The 19,608-nt window shown below is 43.7% G+C and overlaps 1 protein-coding gene across 3 annotated transcripts in view; it reads left to right on the top strand.

Annotated features, from left to right (window-relative positions):
* Positions 1-19,608, top strand: part of Ntm (neurotrimin) — a 958,641-nt gene that overhangs the window by 546,977 nt on the left and 392,056 nt on the right. For all 3 annotated transcript variants that reach the window (XM_029481303.1, XM_029481304.1, XM_021172016.1), the window contains exon 2: positions 3,887-3,971. In XM_029481303.1, coding sequence (XP_029337163.1) covers positions 3,887-3,971 — 85 coding nt within the window. The remainder of the gene's footprint in view (positions 1-3,886; positions 3,972-19,608) is intronic.

Genomic DNA, 19,608 nt, shown 5'->3' with positions numbered 1-19,608 from the left:
AGAGAGAGAGAGAGAGAGAGAGAGAGAGAGAGAGAGAGCAAGCTTGAAAGGTATTGTCCTAAAGATATTTTTATAACCTGAAGCAATTACAGCTGTCAGTGTAGAGACAAGCTGTGACAAGTTGATTTATGTGTACAGTATATGTGTATGTGAGAAAGACGGGAGGAAGGAGAGGGGATGGGAGGGGAAATGAAGGTGGAGGTGGTGCTCCTTAGGAGTCTGCTTTCCAGGAGGCAGAGAGGAAGTTGTTTCTATAAAGAACACAAATAATGAAATTGCTCTGACTGTCATCCCTTTTTCATTAACTCAGATATGCTGGGAAAAATAAAATAAATCCAGCAGTTTTTATGAAGCCAGAGACAGGATATAAGATAAGCCACTAAGTGCTGGTTATATTTAGGGATTAGGGGATGGGAAGGCAATTGACATGCGATTTTGATCTTCATCTTTTTAAAGCACTTCTATAGCAGGTTTGAATAAAGCCGATCTGTCTTGTTAATTAGGTGGGAATCTCTGACCTTAGGCCACTTTCTTGACTTTTATTTGTGAGTGGAACTTGGATTCCCTGGGCCCGCAGAGCAGAGGTTGTGAGTGGCTTTTCTTTGTCCTCTTGGAGAGTTACCTGAGCACTGTGGGGCTTTCTGTGGACAGCCACTGGAATGCTGAAGGTTCACACTGTTCCTCATAGTCTGAGACAAAAACATTCTGCCTGTCTAAGAAGAAATGCATTCAGGCCAGATAGGCTATGTCTCGAGAAGCCCGTGAGGATTGTGTTTTCTGTCTAGCCATAATAACAAAGCAGAAACAGAAAAAAAAAATGTATTAATAAAGGCTCTTCCACCCTAAATGGTTTTCTAAGTATTTTTCCTGGAGAGTTAATCATGTATGTAGGTCCCTTGGGACAGCCTGTTGGTTGTCATTATCCCCATTCGTAGATGTGAAACCTAATGCTCATTTGTACCTATTTGGAATTAGATGCAAGAGCCGGAATTAGAATTTGTCACGAAAGGAGTCAGCTCCATTCATTCTCAGGCCTGGGTCTGGAGGGAGATGGCTCCAAAGCCCAAAAGGAGTTTGTTTCTATGCATGTGGCATCTAGGAAGAGGGCTTGTGATGGGACCCTAGGAGGATAGTTAGTGGATTATTAGTAATGCGCTGGATTTAAGGGAAGAGCCTTGAACCCAGAAGCCTATTCATCAGCAAAGAGAAACTCACACTTTCTGCCCCTTGCTCATGAACAGCTCGACAGAACCAAACAGTTTAATTTCACATTTTCATATTTTCCCACTGGAGAATGAGACAAACTAGGCTTTGGAAAAAAGCCATTTGTTGTTGTCATAAGTCAACAGCCATCATTTTGGGGCACCATACGTCAAAAGGTTTCCTGGGATCAAAAATAGTGAATGAATTCCCTGAGACTTTAATATCAGAAGAAGTCACTAGAGGAGACAATAGGGAATTGGTAATGAATTGATGTCAAGTACTTTGATACCTCCAGTGTAAAGCTGCTCAATACTTCACAGCCCAGAAGTGTCTGGGCAACTACAAAGCTAGAAAAGCTAGCTTACTCATCTTCTTTTGCCACTTTTGGGTTTGGTTAACACATTCCACAGCTGACCTCTACCCACCCCTCCACTGTAGTAGTGTGAGGGGGAGATTGTGGGAGAGGTGCAACGTGTGGATCCTTACATACTATCTACATGGAAATGGCTGGTGTGACTCCATAGTGTCAATGTTCATTGGTACCAGCACCTCTGAGGTTAATAATGGTTCTGTAGTAATGTTTTTGTATCTGGTGTTGGATGGCTTTGGGGAAGCACTTTTTCCCCCCACTGTTATTTCATAGACTTTTCTTTTCCTTTTTTAAATAGTGCCCCAATTGAATGCAAGAGAAAGTCTAGGGAAATAAACAGAACCAGTGTATCCCCCATTCCTTTCCCAGTAACAATTCAGGACAGTATTGGGAGCCCAGGACTGGAAATTCCAGAGAAGGGAGCCTATTGGCATTACCCACACTGTTCTAAAGGATCTACCCTGTTCCCTGTGCAGGGACCAAGCATGGTCCATCAGAGTTAGCGTGAAGGGAGAGACATGATGTAGGCACAGAGGAACCAGCAGCAGACAGAGAGAAGTCACAGAATCTCAGGCATATCCAGTCTTTCTTTGGGCTTCAAAGATTTAAAGAAAGCCACGCCTCTTGGAGATGAAATCAGGTATGCCAGAGTGCGAACCCAGAACCCAGAGAATCTTCCTTATAAACGAGGCTGTGGCTTACATTGGCCCATGCCTGTGTACCTTTTACCCAGTTAGCATTCTCAGTGTCTGGGGTGAGGTTGGGGAATTGAAAAAAGGCTGTGTAGAACTTGACCAACATTTTAAAGGGATTTTGCTCACTTCATCAACCAAGATCCTCCTGGAATTTCCACATTTATTTTTTACGTGGACTATCTCTTAGAATGGCTGTGTTGAGTCTGCGGGGTTTTAAGAGGGTGGGTGTAGTGCAAAGGGTGGTGTAACATTGAATAAAAATGAGATTATTTAAAGCATCTTCCTAACGTTGTAAATGTACTCTCAATGCTGATAGAATTAATTTGACCATTTTAAAGGTGCACATATGCATGCTGCAGGCTCTTCTCTTGCTAGTTAGTTTGTGACCCTTATTAAGATGTCTAGGGTTATTAAGACCTCACAGTAACTTTGTCTTCTTAATTGCGAAGAGCTAGCTCTTCAAATCTGGAAATGGTTAAAACGGTGGCCAGAGGTGGTACACCTCCCTGCCCTGGCCCGGCGCGGCGGGGGTTAAGGTGGGCGCCCGCGCCCCGCACCCGCCAGGATGAGCGCACAGTCCGTGCCGCCCGCCAGCCGGATCGCTTGGAGTCGGCAAGGAGAGAAAGTGGCGGTCAGGGATGGAGCTGCTGCCATGACAACCCCGGCGGTCGGGGCCCGCGCGCGTCGGGGCTGCTCCCGGGAGGAAGGCAGCGCGGAGGCCGGGGGCGGCCGCTGAGCGTGGCGTCCGCGGCTCCGGTGGTGCCGACTGCGCTTCGCCTTCTGCAGCGAGCCAGAGAGCGGGCTAGGGACCGCTGCGGTCCGCCCCTGCCGCGCCGCTCCAGCCTTGCTGCTGCGCTGCAGAGACAGCCCAAGCTGCAGCGCGAATCTGGGCTCTGAGGAAGTTGACCGTGGCTCTGCGGCAGGATTCCCGAGTCCGGATTGCACGAAGCCGGCTTAGCAGGCGCCTCCTCGCTCCCTCCGTGCCGCCTCTTGCGTGCTCTACTTTCCATCTGCTATTGTTCCAGATTGTTTCTGGCGCCGAGCCTTGCTCTGAAACTTAAGAAAGTGCTGGATCTCCCCTTGTTCGACTGAGGAATCGTAGACCACATCTGGGCAGCTGGATTCAACCCAGCCACAGCCCCGTTGGATACCAAAGTGCTTACTCCTGTCCAAAGTGCCATGCCTGAACTGCTACGGGGAAGAGGCAGCTTCTGAGACCCGCACCTGTGCGCCTGCTTGCCTGCCTTGCGCTTCTCTTTCCTGGCCACCTTCCTGGCTACAGGCAGCACGGAGAAAGTCCGCCTCGGATGTGTGTGGAAACTGATTCTCGGAGGCTGCGAGCTGAGGCTGGATTTAGGGGAGGAATATTAGACTTGGAGGAGTCTGCGCGCTTTTCTCCTCCCAGTGCATCGCGCGGTCGCCGCTAGTTCATCGCTGGGTCCCCGCGCTCACTCCCCACCCCACCCACTTCCTGTGCTCGCCCGGGGGGCGTGTGCGTGCCACTACCGGAGTTCTGGGAAGTTGTGGCTGTCGAGAATGGGGGTCTGTGGGTACCTGTTCCTGCCCTGGAAGTGCCTCGTGGTCGTGTCTCTCAGGCTGCTGTTCCTTGTACCCACAGGAGTGCCAGTGCGTAGCGGAGATGCCACCTTTCCCAAAGCTATGGACAACGTGACGGTCAGGCAGGGGGAGAGCGCCACCCTCAGGTAGGGAACTGCCACTCTTCTAAACGATGATTTGTTTGGGCTGGGGCAAAGGGGCAGGGGTGCGGGTGTGTGCTCTGGAGCAAGCCAGGGCTAGTGGAGAGATCCCTAGCTTGCTGCGCTGCACAATTCCTGGATGAGCTAACTGCTCTACCAAGGAATGTGGCAACCTCAGGGTAATGCTAGGGGAGAGCTGTGCTTTCCAAACCTGGCTCCTTTGACCCAAGGGTTTGTTAAAGGTGAGGGATAGTTGTCTTATTTTGAAGCCAATGATCCTGCTACTGCCTTTTCCTGAGCCTGACAGCTATGGTGACCTGGGGCTTGGCTGAGACTCAGCATGGATGATCTCTCTGCTGAAGTTAATGAGTCCCAAAGCAGGGATCTGGCTTGGTGTGGATGCCCTCGCTCTACCCGTGCCATTGAGAGTTGCCACAGGGGCTGGACTCTGCAAAAAACCTCCTTTCCTGAGCCTGGATTTTACTAACGTTTTTTTCTGGGTTGTCTGTTCCATGAGACGGTGGGCAGAGGCAGATGTGATTTCCTGTCTGAATGTGGCTTTTGGACACTGGTACCATGGACTGTGATTTGTCTGTGGAGAATGCCTTCTACACGAGTGGACCGTGCTCTGATTGTTATGCATGCTCACCAAAGCAGTATGTACAAAACTTGGCACTCAGCAAACCCTAAGCTTTAGTGTTGTGTTGGGTCAGTTCTGGGGTTGAGGGTTGCAAGCTCTGGGGAGGAGGAGGAGAAGAATCTAAGCTACATTTTTTGCTAAGTGGGGCAAGACTGTCTCCCTCGCGATATTGCTACTGAAGCACTGACTCCATTTCCAGTTGATAAAACCACACCACTCATAGGAGGGCTACACGCCGGATGATTGTAATGGGAAATTCTCATCTCTGGAATTTTTAGGGGAGCAAGCAACCCTCCGTACCTCTCCTTAACTTAGTGTGTCCTTTTTAATAAAGTTTTAACAACTGGTCAACGGTACTGGCTGCAGGCAACAGGAAACTATTTTCATCCTCTAACGTGGAGATTCTTGGGAAATGAACCGTGGCTTTGGTGCCAAATGTCCTGGTTCCATCAGTGCTGAGCTTGGAGTACCTGTGGACTGTGCACAGGGTACCCACAGGACAGACGATCTTGGGGAGTGAGTGCTGATATTACAGAGTTGAGTTGTGAGGACATTTTCAAACATTGTGTGATTTAAAGAAACCACACAAGGGGATGCAAACATCCCCAAATCCTTTGTCTTTGAGGACCTAACTCTTATGACTCCAAGGAACTCCTGGTTACTTATTGTCACATGAATGAACGTTTGTAGGGACTACTTTAGATTAAGATGAACTATCTGGTTTTAAATATGCATTGATTCCAGACTTCTTCAAAACAAAGACAAACCTCTAAACAATATAGTCAAGAAAATTTAGTGTTCTGTAGATGCCCCCTCTGACCCTAATCCTTGGCTACAGGGAGCAGACCTCCAGGGACAAAATAGAGACACTATCTATGGTGGATTATTTTAGATACACATAGACACCCATCCACACACAGAACAGTGACAAAAGAGAAAAGAACTTGGTCAGTGACCTAGAGATCTGAAGCTATCAATAGGCCGCCACAGTGACTCTCACATTCTAAGGGAAGCAAGGGGATTGGAGTGACCAAAATGTCATCCCAGGGCAGCAGTAGTCCCATAGTTCAGGAGGATATGGCCTTTCCAGAATGACTGTATCCAGCAGGTGCCAGGGCCCTGGACTTGTTTCTAATAGGACATTATTATGTATTGACTGCCTTGCTCTTGACTCTCACCCTCACCGTAGTCTCTTTCAGACACCAGTGTTTGTTTACAGTTTTGCACACAGTTCACACAGTGGTCTTGTTTGAACACAAACAACACTATGAGAATATGGGTGAGGCTGCTTCCCTATACCTCAGGATGGTCACCATCTAAGCTATGCTGTGTCAGTCCCAAAAGACCGAATATCTTTGTGACTTTCAGGAGGGTGGACGTCTTAGTGGATGGAACCCTAAAACTTAGAGATGAGATGAACTAGGGTCTCCTTTCCGATCAAGAAGTAGGGAGGCTGAAGTCCTCTGCTCACATGGAAGGCCACCTTGCAGCAAGACTGCAGTTCTCCTCATGACCAGCAGAGGGCTTTCTGCGCTGGTTACTTTTTATTTGGCTTTGTTCTCATCAGTATTATCCTGGAGGTCTTTTGTAGTCCTTAAAGAGAATAAATGTCTCAGCATCAAATTCTACTTTGTAGAAACTTTAAAAGTTTGTCTAATTATCTCTAGTGATCTTTCTGGAGATACTAGGAAACAACAGCACTGGCAAGTTGCAGGCCTTTCTAAACTTTCCATCTTGGTGAGGTCACATGACACAGAATTTTAAACTAAATATCCCAGTGTTGTTGAGAAGTCGCCTAGTATTAGGGAATACTAAAGTGCTTTAAATAATATACTATCTGTCATTCAACCTCTTAACATTATAAGTGAATTCTAATAGTAATCATTATGAAGTTGCTACAATTATCACATTTTACAGATGAGGAAACGGAGGCATTGGCATGAAGAATTAGCCTCTCTTGGAGAATTTTACTGTTAAATGAGGAGATGGCTTTACTGTTAACGTGCTTGCTTTGTTCATAGGAATTCCTGATGGATCCCTAGTCTAACATCTTCTCTCGCAGGAGAAAAAATTATTTGATGAAGGTGGACTAGCTAGGAATTTTTGAAGTGGGTCTAGCAGGAGATTAACTAATGGTGATGTTAATAAGTTGAGTAGTATTATCACTTATTGACCAACCTCTATAGTACTATGAACTATTACAGTTAAGCTTCCCTACTCTCTGAAATTCATTTAATTATCTCCCATTTTATGGACGAGGGAGTTGAGACCCAAAGAGCATGATTTACCTGAACTCCCAGCAGTAGCAAGCAACAGAACTAGACCATGTACATTGAGATTTCCCAAGACTTATCAGGGCCCAATAAACCCCGTGTCTTCCTACTTCCCCAGTGGGGATTAATGTCTGCCATCATTTTCTTCTTTGTAGTGTTGTGTAACTGTCTGAGTGGCCTGAGTGTATTATGTGAGAGCAAAGATCACACCTTTCAATGTCATGAGCTCCCTGGGATGACAGAGGTTTACTAAACAGATGAGTTAAAAACAAAACAAAACACCCTTCACGCCTTCCCGGATTTCTCTGACTTTCTTTTGTATGTTAACAGTGATCAAACAATAAAGATTTATTGTGTGGTTCTCTCAGGAAAGGTGCAAAGCCAAGAGATGAAGTGTGGAAGGAGTCCTGGGTGCACTCACCAGGGCCAGCCTGTGAACAAGATTATCTAGATTAATACATGGGGCTAGGATGGCAACAGGGGAGGCTCTGAGCAGAGTGCCCCCTGATGGAGGGAGGCTCTCGGTGGTTAGGGACTGAGAACAAGTAGAGAGATGATACTAAGTAGCTCAGAACCTGAGATGGCTACTGGGCTAGTCAAGCTCATGTACAAACCTTCAGGAAACATCAGAATGTCACTCAATGGCTCTGCCCAGTAAGGATCCTTCCACTAATAAAACAACTACTACAAAAGTGAACGATTTCCTGGGTATGGGAGCAAGCCAGAGACTGTCTCTGCTCCCTGTCTTGTGTCTAGAGTTGTAGTGGCTCAACCATCATGTTTTTTTCTTGGATGAGTTAAAGATAGAAAGTCTGACTTAATGTACAAGATTAAGGCTGAGTTTTGATATCGCAACACCATAAAGTACCACAGAAGATTGTGGTAGATCTAGAGATTCCCCTTCTAGATGTAGGAAACTGGGTTCCTTATGGGTCTCTGATAGTTCCTGAGATACTCTGAGGGTCCTGGAAGGCAGAACTATGTCTTCCTTGGGTGTTTATCCCAGTGTTTAGCATATCGCTTTGCCCAAGAGCTTTACTTTGGTTGTCCTTACTACTAAGAATAATGCTATCCACACTGCTCCATCCACAGTTATTTCTGATTTTGCCCCAATTCAAATGACAACCCCACCCCCACCCCCGCGCCTTAGTGCCTTCACATTGGCTTCCCAGAGTGGCAGCTTTCTCCCGAGCACTTGTCTCTATCTGAAGTCATTCCATTCTTTTGTTTGGTTACCTTCTTCTCTAGGACATTGAGTTCCTTGGGGTTAGGTAAACCCTCTGGCTTATTTAGCATATTGGCACTCACCAGTGTCTTTGCTATGGCAAGTGATCAACACAGTACCTGTACGAATGATTGAAGAAATGTGTGTCTGTGATCACTCCCCCCCCCCACTTCCCCTGTCTCTCTTTACTTTGTGTTCCTTGACCTCGCATGGAGGTTTCTAGAATTATGCTGAGCCCACTGAGGAGCTGGAAAGCAACATGGGAAGCATGAAAACTCAACTAACTATGGTCTACCATCGCAGTTGCCCTGGTCACGTGTGCTGTAAGGTAGATCCTGAGGAGTTACTTGTGTGCTGATTCCAAATACATGCCATCTGTTGAGCTGAGGTCTCCCTGAGCTGCACACAGATGGGCTGTGCTGGGAGTTTGTTCCTTATTTGAGATCTGTGCCTTCCTCTCTGGCAGGCCACTTTACTACCCAGTCTTCCAATCTTTGGGGAAATGTTCCTGATGCTGTGCCAGATGTACCTTAGAGAAAGTTGCCTACTTAAGATGAGGAGGAGGACAGAAAAGCATCCCCTTCCCAGCATCTATTTTTAGAGTCCCTTGGCAGCAGTTGTCTCATAGTGGGACTATTGATCCCTGCTTATGGGTTCCCTCCTTCCGAATAGCAATGCCATGCAGGAAGCCTGCCTGGGCTTCCTTCCTTGCCCCCTCTCAGAGATGTTGACTGTGCTTCCCTGAGGAGCAACTCAGGCATCCAGCCTGTCTACCATGGCTCTAAGGAACATGGGCAAATGGGCCCTTGCATGGAGGTTTCTAGAATTATGCTGAGCCCACTGAGGAGCTGGAAAGCAACATGGGAAGCATGAAAACTCAACTAACTATGGAACAGGAGGGAGGATGTATTGGGTTTTACTGGAACCCAAAAGTGGGTACAGAGAGGCAACCCAGTTTTCAGTATCTTTTTCCTTTACCAGAAGTACTCTGTAGAAATAGTTATCGAAGGACACACAGCATTTTGAAGTGTGGAAGAATTACAGGGACCATGAAGGTCAGCCACATGGTTTTACGTGTAATGAAGGTGATGACAATCAGTCTTGCTCCAGTGTGAGAAAGATACATCCAGCATGAGCTCCAATCTCTGCCTCTGGGCTCACCAGGCTGTATGCGCCTAAAGGAAGGTGGCTTTGCCCACTGAATAACAAACCATTCTGAAGACCTATTGGGTGTGCCTCTGATACAACTGGTTTTTGGAGTCACTCTGTTCTCAGTTCTTACCTAACTCTGCTTTCTTTGGACCAACCCACAGTGTTGTTACATGACAGTTCTGATTCTGTGTGGGACAAGCCTGCTTCCCCTGTGCTAATCCTTGGGGTTTAGTGCTTTCTCAGTGGAGTCACAAGAGATGCAGTTGTTGTTCTAATACAGACCAGAAAACAAAAGTGGGGCTTTCCCTCATATGACAAGATCAGGGAACGGGCTCCTGGGCCTTGCTTTTGGACCCTTTCTCTGCCAGAGAGCTGAACTCCTTTATTCATTTTTACCTTCTGAATCAAGTCCCTCTGTTCCATGAACCTAGTATACGTGCTTGCTCTTCCTTGAGTAACAAGGAGTTCCTTTTTTGATGAGCTTTGATTTCAGGCTTGGGCATAAAGAGGGTTTATGTGGTTTGTGGCATGGACACACAGAGAGCCAGTCTGCATCCCTAGGACCCTTGTCTGAATCCTGGAGTTGAATGGTTTTGTTCACAGGAAGTATTATTCCAAGTTCTACCATTGATCTTTTGCTTCAGATATCAACAACCTTGGGCTTTACAGAATCCCTCAAATATTTTCAGGTGTTTTCCCAGAGCAGGATATCAAACAGTTCGAGAGAGAAACAATTCTATAAGGATGCCATAGTCCAGTGCATCTAATGCCAAGTGGTTGAGGTCCAATGCGCAGGGCTGGGCTCTGTCTATCTTTCTTTGTTTTCCTTCCTTCCTCCTTCCTTCCTTCCTTTCTTTCTTTCTTCCTTCCTTCCTTCCTTCCTTCCTTCCTTCCTTCCTTCCTTTCTTTCTTTCTTTCTTTCTTTCTTTCTTTCTTTCTTTCTTTNTTTCTTTCTTTCTTTCTTTCTTTCTTTCTTTCTTTCTTTCTTTCTTTCTCTCTCTCTCTCTCTCTCTCTCTCTCTCTCTCTCTCTCTTTCTCTCTTTCTTTCTTTCTTTCTCTTCTTTTTCTTTTTTGTTTAGATATGTAGAATAGGACCGTTCACATCTCTTCTGGGGTATCATGGAAAAGCATAAAACTAAATACTATTGATATGTACCTATTCTTTAGGGCTGAACATTTCACTAAAATCATTTTGTTTCCAAAGGAACAGGAAAGTTGGTAAATTCCTATTATAATTGATAACCAGTAAAGATAATAGAGAATGCTACCAATACTATATGCATCTGTATGCATGTAGAAATGCATGCAGATGGTAAAAAAAACCAACAAAACAAAAACAAAAAAAACAGTGTTTTTAGAACATGAAAAATGTACTGGGTTTAGGATGCATTTTCAGATTTCTTATTCGAGCAAAGAAAAAAGATAAACAGAAATTTAACTGAGTGACAGCTGGTGGAGACAAAGGTCTCGGACACAGAGTTCCAACTTATATTGCAGTGGGCTTGTATTGCAGGACCGAATGCACTAGAGGGAACATGAGCTTGGAGTCAGAAGCCTAAGCAGTCCTGATGTAGGCATCTTTTCAGTGTGATGTAGGCATCTTTTCAGTGTGATGTAGGCATCTTTTCAGTGTGATGTAGGCATCTTTTCAGTGTGTTTTCAGACAAAAAACATTAGTCTCTTTGTTTGAAGAGAACAGTTGCTACCTATCCCATGATGTGTTGGGTGAAGCTAAAGTAGTGCATATGACTTTATGCATAATGATATTTTATATGACTATATCCACATCTATAAACTTACATATATGCACATGTAGATGTATATAATATCAACACTTTTGCATCCCTTTCGCATTGTAAACTGTTGTAGCTCAAATATTCATGTCACTTGATATCAAATATTCAAATATCACTTGGATAGATTTACTGAATTCACTTTGGAAGGGTTATAAAAAATCTTTCTTTGTTCATGCATATTCATCTGTAATTGTGTGTGTGTGTATGTGTGTGTATGTGTGTGTGTACATATGTGGAGGGGTTGTGTACGTGGGGGTGGTGTGGATGTGGCCTCCAGAGCACCTGTGCTTTGATCTATGAGTCTTCTTATGTTCCAATCACTTCTTGAGATATTTTATCATTGAAAGGAAGTGAGAATAAAGGTAGTCCTATATTTTTCCTAACAAGATTGTTGCACAGCAAGTTGTGACAGTTCATGGCTCTGAAGATGAATTTTTTTCCACCAGATAAAGCTGTTGAGAATGTTTCACAAAGTAGGTTATCAGGAACTCATGGATAGATTCTGGCAGGGTTGAAATCTGTCCTTGGAGACTTGGTCTTTCTGTGATACCATAATGTAGTTAGATGGTAAGATATGGGTAGGATGCCAAGCATCTTTGGGCATGTCCATCTTCAATGGAGTCAGGGGTTCTTTTGTTGGCTTAAGACAACTTCTTGTCAGGGAAAGGCAGGCCCAGGACTTAGATTATTAAAACTGAGACAGAGAACTCCGTTTGTTCATTTTCTTTAGGGTGGAGGAAAATGTGGGACAAGATTAGCACTTCTGGCATTTAAAAACAATGGAATAAAGAAAGCCATTTCTGCTGAAACCACTGGGGATGTGTATAAATTTGTTTGATATAGTGAGGTACTGGGGTTTCCATCTTTTATGATCTGTTTGTCAAAAATTATTCATCGCATGGCTGAGTTGTTTGGGTTTGTTTTGGGTTGTTTGGCCAATTTTCTGTCTTGTCAGAGTGAAATCTTTTGGCTTAGAAAGCTTTTGGGGTAAGCTTTGTCTTGTAAAATGAACATATGAATTAATCTTAGAACTTGATGATGGATTTAAAAAAATAATAGAGTTTTTAATGAAACCAGCATCAACCAACAGATTGATAGAAAATCATCAAACTGAAATCAACCTTCAGACAAAGCTTTGGTGGCCCCATGGAGGCAAAGGAAGATGTGTTTGTATGAAAGTAATTTCTTATCTTCTCTGGATTTTAGACAGACCATAATGTAACAGATGAATGGAAAAATGCTCTCACACCCAGAAAAATCATCTTTTCACAAATTTACCCATCAGGAGAGATCAATCTACAACAATTTTAGCCCACCAGAACTTACAGTGAAAGAGGAAATATATGTAAATTATTTTTAATTGAATGCTGTTGTTACATGACCACCACAAGGAACAACACTCTGGGACTGGAAAAAGATTTACACCCTGTCTCCCCTACTAAAACAAACAAGCAAATGAAATAAATGCATGAAGTCCTAACTTTATGATCTTATTTGGAAGTAAGAGTTAAATTTTCTTTATCCAAAATGCTCAAGACTTACGTTTAAAGATTTAGAGTTTTAAAAATGTGTTTGTTCTTAATTTTTCCAGCGGCACTATCTTGGGGCTGAGGCATCATGGTCCTGCTCACAGGAATTTTCTTTATACTTGTTTATGTTCTGTGTATATAGGCTGAGGTTAATTTTGTATAGCATTGTAACTAACTTTGTGGATGACACTATTCTCACAGTGTGGGGTTTTCTACTTCTATTATGTGGGTGCATATGGAGTTGGGCTTTTGGGGTCCTTTAAACTTTTGGATTAATGGATGCTTAATCTGAAATCAATTAAGATGAAGTTATACTGTGGTCAACTGGTTCCTCTGAGAGAACATCCTTAGTGCATTCATGAAATGATAACACAGAGATCTGGAGACACTCAGGGAGAATTTCATGTGCTAGCGAGGACAATGGTTGCAGTCATGTCCTTGGAAGGCAGGGAAAGCTGGAGAGTTAGGGAACAGCCACAAGTGGGCGGAGACCGGGTAGAATCTTGCATGTGAGTTTGCAAGAGGACGTAGTCTTGTCACTCCCAGAAGCTCAGGCTTCCAGCTTCCAAAAGTGTGAGACTGTAGTTTTTATTGATGGAGGCCATTTGGTTTGTTTCTGTAATGACAGCCCTAAGCATTGTGAAGAGAGGCTTGTGTTAAGTCAGGCCAGCCTTATATGAAGATCTTCAGAAAGGCCTTCTTAGACCATGCAGTGTTCCATCACGGCATGAACCATAGTGGGCCACAGAGCTCGCGTCAAAGGTCATGGTGCTATGGATTGACTGTGCCTTCCCAAGCATAGTGCAAGCCCCTCTCCCCATTACAATCACCAGAGAGGCTGAGGAGGCTGGGAACACTTAGAATGGGCTCCTTCTTCTCAAAAAAGACCACCAGAATGAACTCGTTTCTGCTTTCTGATGATATATTATGATAAAGTCTCCCAATTATGAGCCTGCCGTGTGTCACCTCCAAATTCTTACCATGGTAGTCTTCTATATCAAAATACTGAAGTCAGTTATAGATCTGTTTTTAATCCCACAAACCTCTCGACTTTGTGGGCTTCATATTCTGCCATAAGCAAAATCTCCTGCCCCAGGAACTTCTTTTATATTATCACCTCTTGCCTTTGGGTAGGAACTAGCAATTTTGGATTATTTCCAACCCTTGAGACATCTCAACCAATATTGATTAGTTGTCCTCCTATGTTCTGCTTACCATGAGACCTGAAAGGTGAATTGATTTTTTTTTTCTTGATGTTTGCTGTGGCTCTGGATGCTTCTTTCTCATTGTCCTTAATTATGCCATGGCAACAAAACAGAAACAACAAACCATATGGACCACTCCTCTTCCTGCCAACCACCCTCCATCCCAACCATGCTCCTCCCCTTTAAACTACAGTGGCCCAACTCTGAGCTAACACACCGCCTTCTAAGTACTGTTCAGACTGTATGCCTCCTGATAGTCTTCACTTATCCCCACTCTACTCATTCCCAACCTTCACTTCCTGCCTGCCCCTCAGGCAGCCCCAGTCATAGGAACTGTCAACACTGACGCTCATTTGCCATCCAGTTGCTCAGACAAGAAACCTAGCAGCTATTTTATTTTTCTTCCTGATGCTGTGATTAACCCATCTGAAAACTCAGTTTATCTTTACTTTTAAGAGATTTCCTGAGTCATATCATGGTTCACCATCTGAATTAGCCTCCAGGTCAAAGTCTGCACCCTTTGCAGTATTTGCTCAGATTAACTTTAATCTTTTTAAAAAAGACTATATATATATGTGTGTGTGTGTGTGTGTGTGTGTGTGTGTGTGTATGTGTGTTTGTGTGTATGTGTGTGGTTTGTATGTGTGTGTGCATATATATCACATGCATGCAGTGTCCGAGGAAGCCAGAATATGTCATTGGATCCTCTGGAGCTGAAGTTACAGACCTCTGTGAGCAGCTATGTGGGAACCCAAGCTGGGTCATTTGGAAAAGTAGCCAATGTTCTCATCCACTGAGCAGTATCTTGAGCTCCTACTTGATTGCATTTTTAAAGAGTTCCCTCCTCAGTTAGAAATCTTACTCATCATTTAAGAGCATAAATCATGTTACAGGACTATGTTCAAAACCCTGCTTTGGTCCAGTTATCCCCAGGATGAAATGCAAACGTGATAAAAGAGCATTGTAATCACCCGGAGCCCAGCAGTGCCACTTTCCTAGGACAGCAGCAACACCAAGCTTCCCTCGTTCAGGAATCCACCAAGTGTACTCTGTCTGTCAAGATCTGCTGGAAAAATGAGCGAGCCAACCCTCATCAAATCCATGTGTCCTTTTCAGTGTCACCCCCTCCAGGTCACACTGTTTGAAATATTCCCACATCCTCACCACACCGTTCCCCTACCTGACTGTAATTTTCTTCATAGCCCTAACACATAGAAAGGCCCGTTATTTATTTATCTGTTACTTATTTATTGTCTCTTCCCCTAAAATGTAAGATCCACCAGGCCACTGAGTTTATTGCTCTCATTCATAGTGACTGAATTACTGCCAAGACACGCAATATATTAAAGGATATTCGTAGAGTGAATGAAACATTTATTAGGAATAATAGTAGGCTATTAACAGTGAAAATTTTGTTTATCTTTGGCTAGGAAGAGGAAAGTTTGTACTGGCATGGGCTCAGGTGTTATTAAACTGTGCAAATACGGGCGGGGTGCTGCTTCTGTTGGGTTTGCTTCTAGGTCAGAGAATGGAATGTGATGTCGAGGAAGAAATTTCCTGGGCAGTGGGCAGTGTGACACACTTCATAAAGTCGGGATGTGTGGAATCTAAAGGGTCTTTAAATATCCACTTTTACAAGGGGTTTTATAGAAAATCTAATAAACACTAGGAAATAAGGATTATTTTCTAGCTCGAGGCACACAAACGTGGAAGGAAGATAAGTGAATGGCAGGCAGAAGGAAGGCAAACTGAGAGCCTGGAATTTAATACAACAATCAGTGCCCTTGGCTCCAGGTTCGGCCTGTTTTCTTAAGTGGCGCCTGCCTCCGGCTGTAGACGGCAATGCAAGGGGCTAGACACAAAACCTTTCCCAGGTTCAAATCCTGGCTCAGCCACCCAGGTATGTAGTCCTTGGGACATTGACTCACTGAGCTATGACTCAGTTTACCATCTGTTAAGGGGACTACTGATAGGCTCCTATCAGCATTAAGCAATCAGTACAGTGTGACGTGCTCAGAACCATAGCTGGCACGCCATAGATGACCAATGCTATTGATACAGCTGAGGGTAGTTCCCAGTGCAAATTTTCTCTGGATAGATCATTGTCCTTGCATAGCACATGTCATCAGAAGGCAGAGAACACAGAGGACTGGGCAGAATCAGACCCTGGCACATTCTATAACTATATGTCATCTTGGTGGTGTGATGGCTTCTGTAAAATCTACATGAGATTCATTACTTTGGAATTGATTGGTGGCCAAGGGCCAAAGATGGACTTTAGATGGGCATTGGCTCTGTCACAGCTCACCATGAGAGGTGGCTAAGAGAATCACCTTTCCTAGATGTCAACTCCCGTATGGCATAGCAAAGCAGGCATGTCTCATTCTGCTTGCTTCACTGCTTTGATATATATATATATATACATATACATATAATGTCTAAAACATATAAATTGTTTATTCTTCTTCACTGACACAGTCCTTGACTATATTTCCAGGTCTTTCTTAGGATGATGGCATGACAGTTCTACCCAAAGAAATGTAAGAAATATCTGTGAGTGGTTGGCCATCAGACCCTCCCCTGTGAAATACCTTGTGCTCTTTCTCCTGTTGTCATCTGGCTGCTAATGCCCCAAATTGCCTTGGAAACTGCATCCCCAGTGGCAGATGCTCCACCAGACAGGTCTCTGAACAACTGCACAGAGCAGAGTTCCTTAGCCTCCCTACCAGCTGACTCAGAACCTCCTTTATGTTTGGATCTGAGCTATAGAGATTATTTGTTGGCATAACTATCTTTATGTCACCCAATACCCAATTGTTACTATGTAATTCATATTTTTATTTTAATGGTATCTATATATACATGTAGTTTTATTTCAAACTTATGCACCTACTAATTTTTTTTCAGCACACCTTTCTGTGATTTTTAAAAAATGTGTCTGAAAACCAGACCCATGGCCTTTTCAAACTGGAGCCTCAAATGTTTGATTTTCAATTCCTTGACTCTTTACATCTCTGAACCAAGTAAAATGTCTTGTTTCATCGGAAGTCTGTGAAAACCACTGAGAAAGAAAAGTTTTTACCTTGAAGCAAATTAACACATATCCAGGATGGCTATAACTGAGACACTGCAATTAGTGAAGATGCCTCTCAGATGACAAATGGCTCATTAGTGGCCAGAGTTCCTTATTTAGAATAACCCTATGAGCTGCAGGAATTGTAGCTCTTGGTGTTTTCACTGACACTGCTCAAAGACTCTGATGGGTGGTTTGTAGGCTTGTTTTAAAAACATTGACCAGGAAAAAAGACCAAACCACTGACAAGAAGTAGACCGTTGAAGAGAATCGCAGTGCTGGATTTGGGCTACTCACATGGGAATCTCTGTAGAGGAGAAAGGAAATGTGGGTGAGATGAGGGTATAAGGTTTGGTTTCAGTGGGAGGGCATGAGGTAAGGTCACAGTGGGTGAGCATATGCCAAGGTCATGGTGGGAGAGCATACAAAGAGAGCAGGAAATTTGGAGACTGCAGTTCAATAGCTCATCTTATTTCCATATTTGAAGGTCCAGTTTCTGTAGCTCATTAAGCTGGACAGCCGCTCCCTGCTTATAGTACAGGATTGATGTAACCCCGAAGAATGCATCCAGGTAACTGCACCAGCCACTGGGGCCTCAGTGGTTTGATCCATTCTGTGACTGTCCAAGATATCAGAGCAAGTCTTAGTGATAAGAAAGATCAGGACTGTAGCTGTGTGCATTAGAAAATTACATCTTTTCCCAGTGAGCATTGCGCATAGAACAATGTAGAATAGGTGTCCTTCTTACAGCTGATGAAGTCATTCACTAGAGTGACTGGCAAAGGGTAGCCTCCCTACAATGACTCCCAAGTGACTCATATGCAAGTGCAGTTCTACTTCTCAGGGGCAGGATCCTAGTAAATAAGTAAACAAATAAATACATCGTGTGGTGTAAAGAACTAAAAGGAAGAAAGATATAAGTAAGGGTACAGATCATCTGATATGGACACAGGGACTGGGACTTGCAAGCTGGGGACAATTATAAACAGTAGGCACATGCCCTGAAAGATAAATGGTCAAACATCCCAGCCTGAGAGACTCAGGAGAACAAGGAATGGCTGACAAAAGCTAGAAATGGAAGCAGGAACAGTGATCAGAGGCTGCAGGTAGACAGGAGCCAGAGGTACTAGGCTGGGGCTGCCAGCATACACTTAGAGTCCTTGCTACTCAGTAGGCAGAGGCAGGAGGATCACATGTCTCAGCTGGGCTGGGCAACAGAATGAGGTCAAGATGTTCTTTGCAATCACAAAGTAGGATTACCTTAGAAGAAAGAATTTTCAGTGTTGTCACTATAAAGAGATGATAGACAAGGTCATAGATATAATCATATAGATGTAATTAAGATTTGAAGTTATACAATCTATTCACATATTGAATTATTACATGGCTCCTTATTTGCCAATATAATGTATATGTCATTATGTATCAGTTAAGATAAATTTAGTCTTAAAAAGAAGGGTTTGGAGGTCTTGTATACATGTGAAAATTAATTTCCCATAGAAATCCAGGAGCATGAAAACTAGGGTCTGAATTTTAGAAAATGACAATTAAATGTCAATGTCACATGAACAGACCACCTAACCCTTGTGACATTTTTACCCGGTATCTCATAGCCACCCTGAAGATGTGGTCCTGGCTGTAACAGCATTGTTCTGTGGCAGGCTGTGTCTGAGTACTCCCCATGGCACCTCTAGCCATGGGGGTCTAGTTAGTATCTTCTACCGAAATGTCACAATTCATGGCTGTCTACTGCCTTTCTTTTATGACATTGTATATAAACCTTATAACCATTTATGATATGCATAATACTCAGTTTGAGACTCTTCATGTTGCCATTTCCAGCTCATGACATTGTGAAATTAAGCTGGCATTTTATGACTCTGGGTATGCTTAAGCAGGTGTACCTCTGGCATTATTGGACTCACAGAATCCAGAGGTCGATTAGATCTGTTGAGCTGTTCAGAATAACTCTTTACCATATATTTTTATATCTATTCAGTGATCAAACCTACAAACATATATATGTGTATGGTGAGAAAGTTTTTTGTTGTTGTTGTTAATTTCTTTTTCTTTTTCTTTCTACTCATTAGATCATCTCCATTTACATCTGAAAATGAGCATTGCACCTTTAAAGCATTTGCAACAACTTTATTAAGCATTCAGAAGAGGAATGTCCTGCCCCTGGGGTTACTGTTAGTATTAAAAGGTAGCCTATTCATTAATATAGATCATTAGGAAGATTGGGCTACAAGGTCCACGCAAGGAGGCCAGGCTGACTAAAAGGCAGATGCTAAGAGTCACTACCTCCAAACAGATCCTGTTATACATAAAGTGTCATGATCCTTGTGTCTGGTGCACTTTGGTATTGTCACTCGGTTCACACTCTTCCTGAATGCACAGATGTCAACAGCTCTTTGAGTTTTCTTATCAGAATTCTGGTTCCTCTATTAAATGAAAGGAAGAAGAGGTGGAAAGCAGGGGTAGTCAAGGTCATGGGGAAGGACAGGACTTCTAGACCCTGGACAGAGATGTAAAATCACAGGTGTTCAGTCAGGGCCAGATGAGATTGTTTCACATGCAGCAGGCTTCGAGTAGCTGAGTGTCTACCCAGTCAATAGCGTAGTTACGATGTACAAGTATTTATCCAGAGATACCCAACTCTTATTAACCTGGTAGTCAAGGATATATTCCACAGTGGAAAAAGGGCCAGGATGTTGGCACAAATTTAAGTTGGGACTTAAATTGAGCTG

Source organism: Mus caroli, chromosome 9 (genome assembly GCF_900094665.2).
Source record: "Mus caroli chromosome 9, CAROLI_EIJ_v1.1, whole genome shotgun sequence".
Classification (NCBI taxonomy): domain Eukaryota; kingdom Metazoa; phylum Chordata; class Mammalia; order Rodentia; family Muridae; genus Mus; species Mus caroli.
The sequence above is the reverse complement of the archived record's forward strand: the minus strand, read 5'-3'. Positions and strand labels throughout refer to the sequence as shown.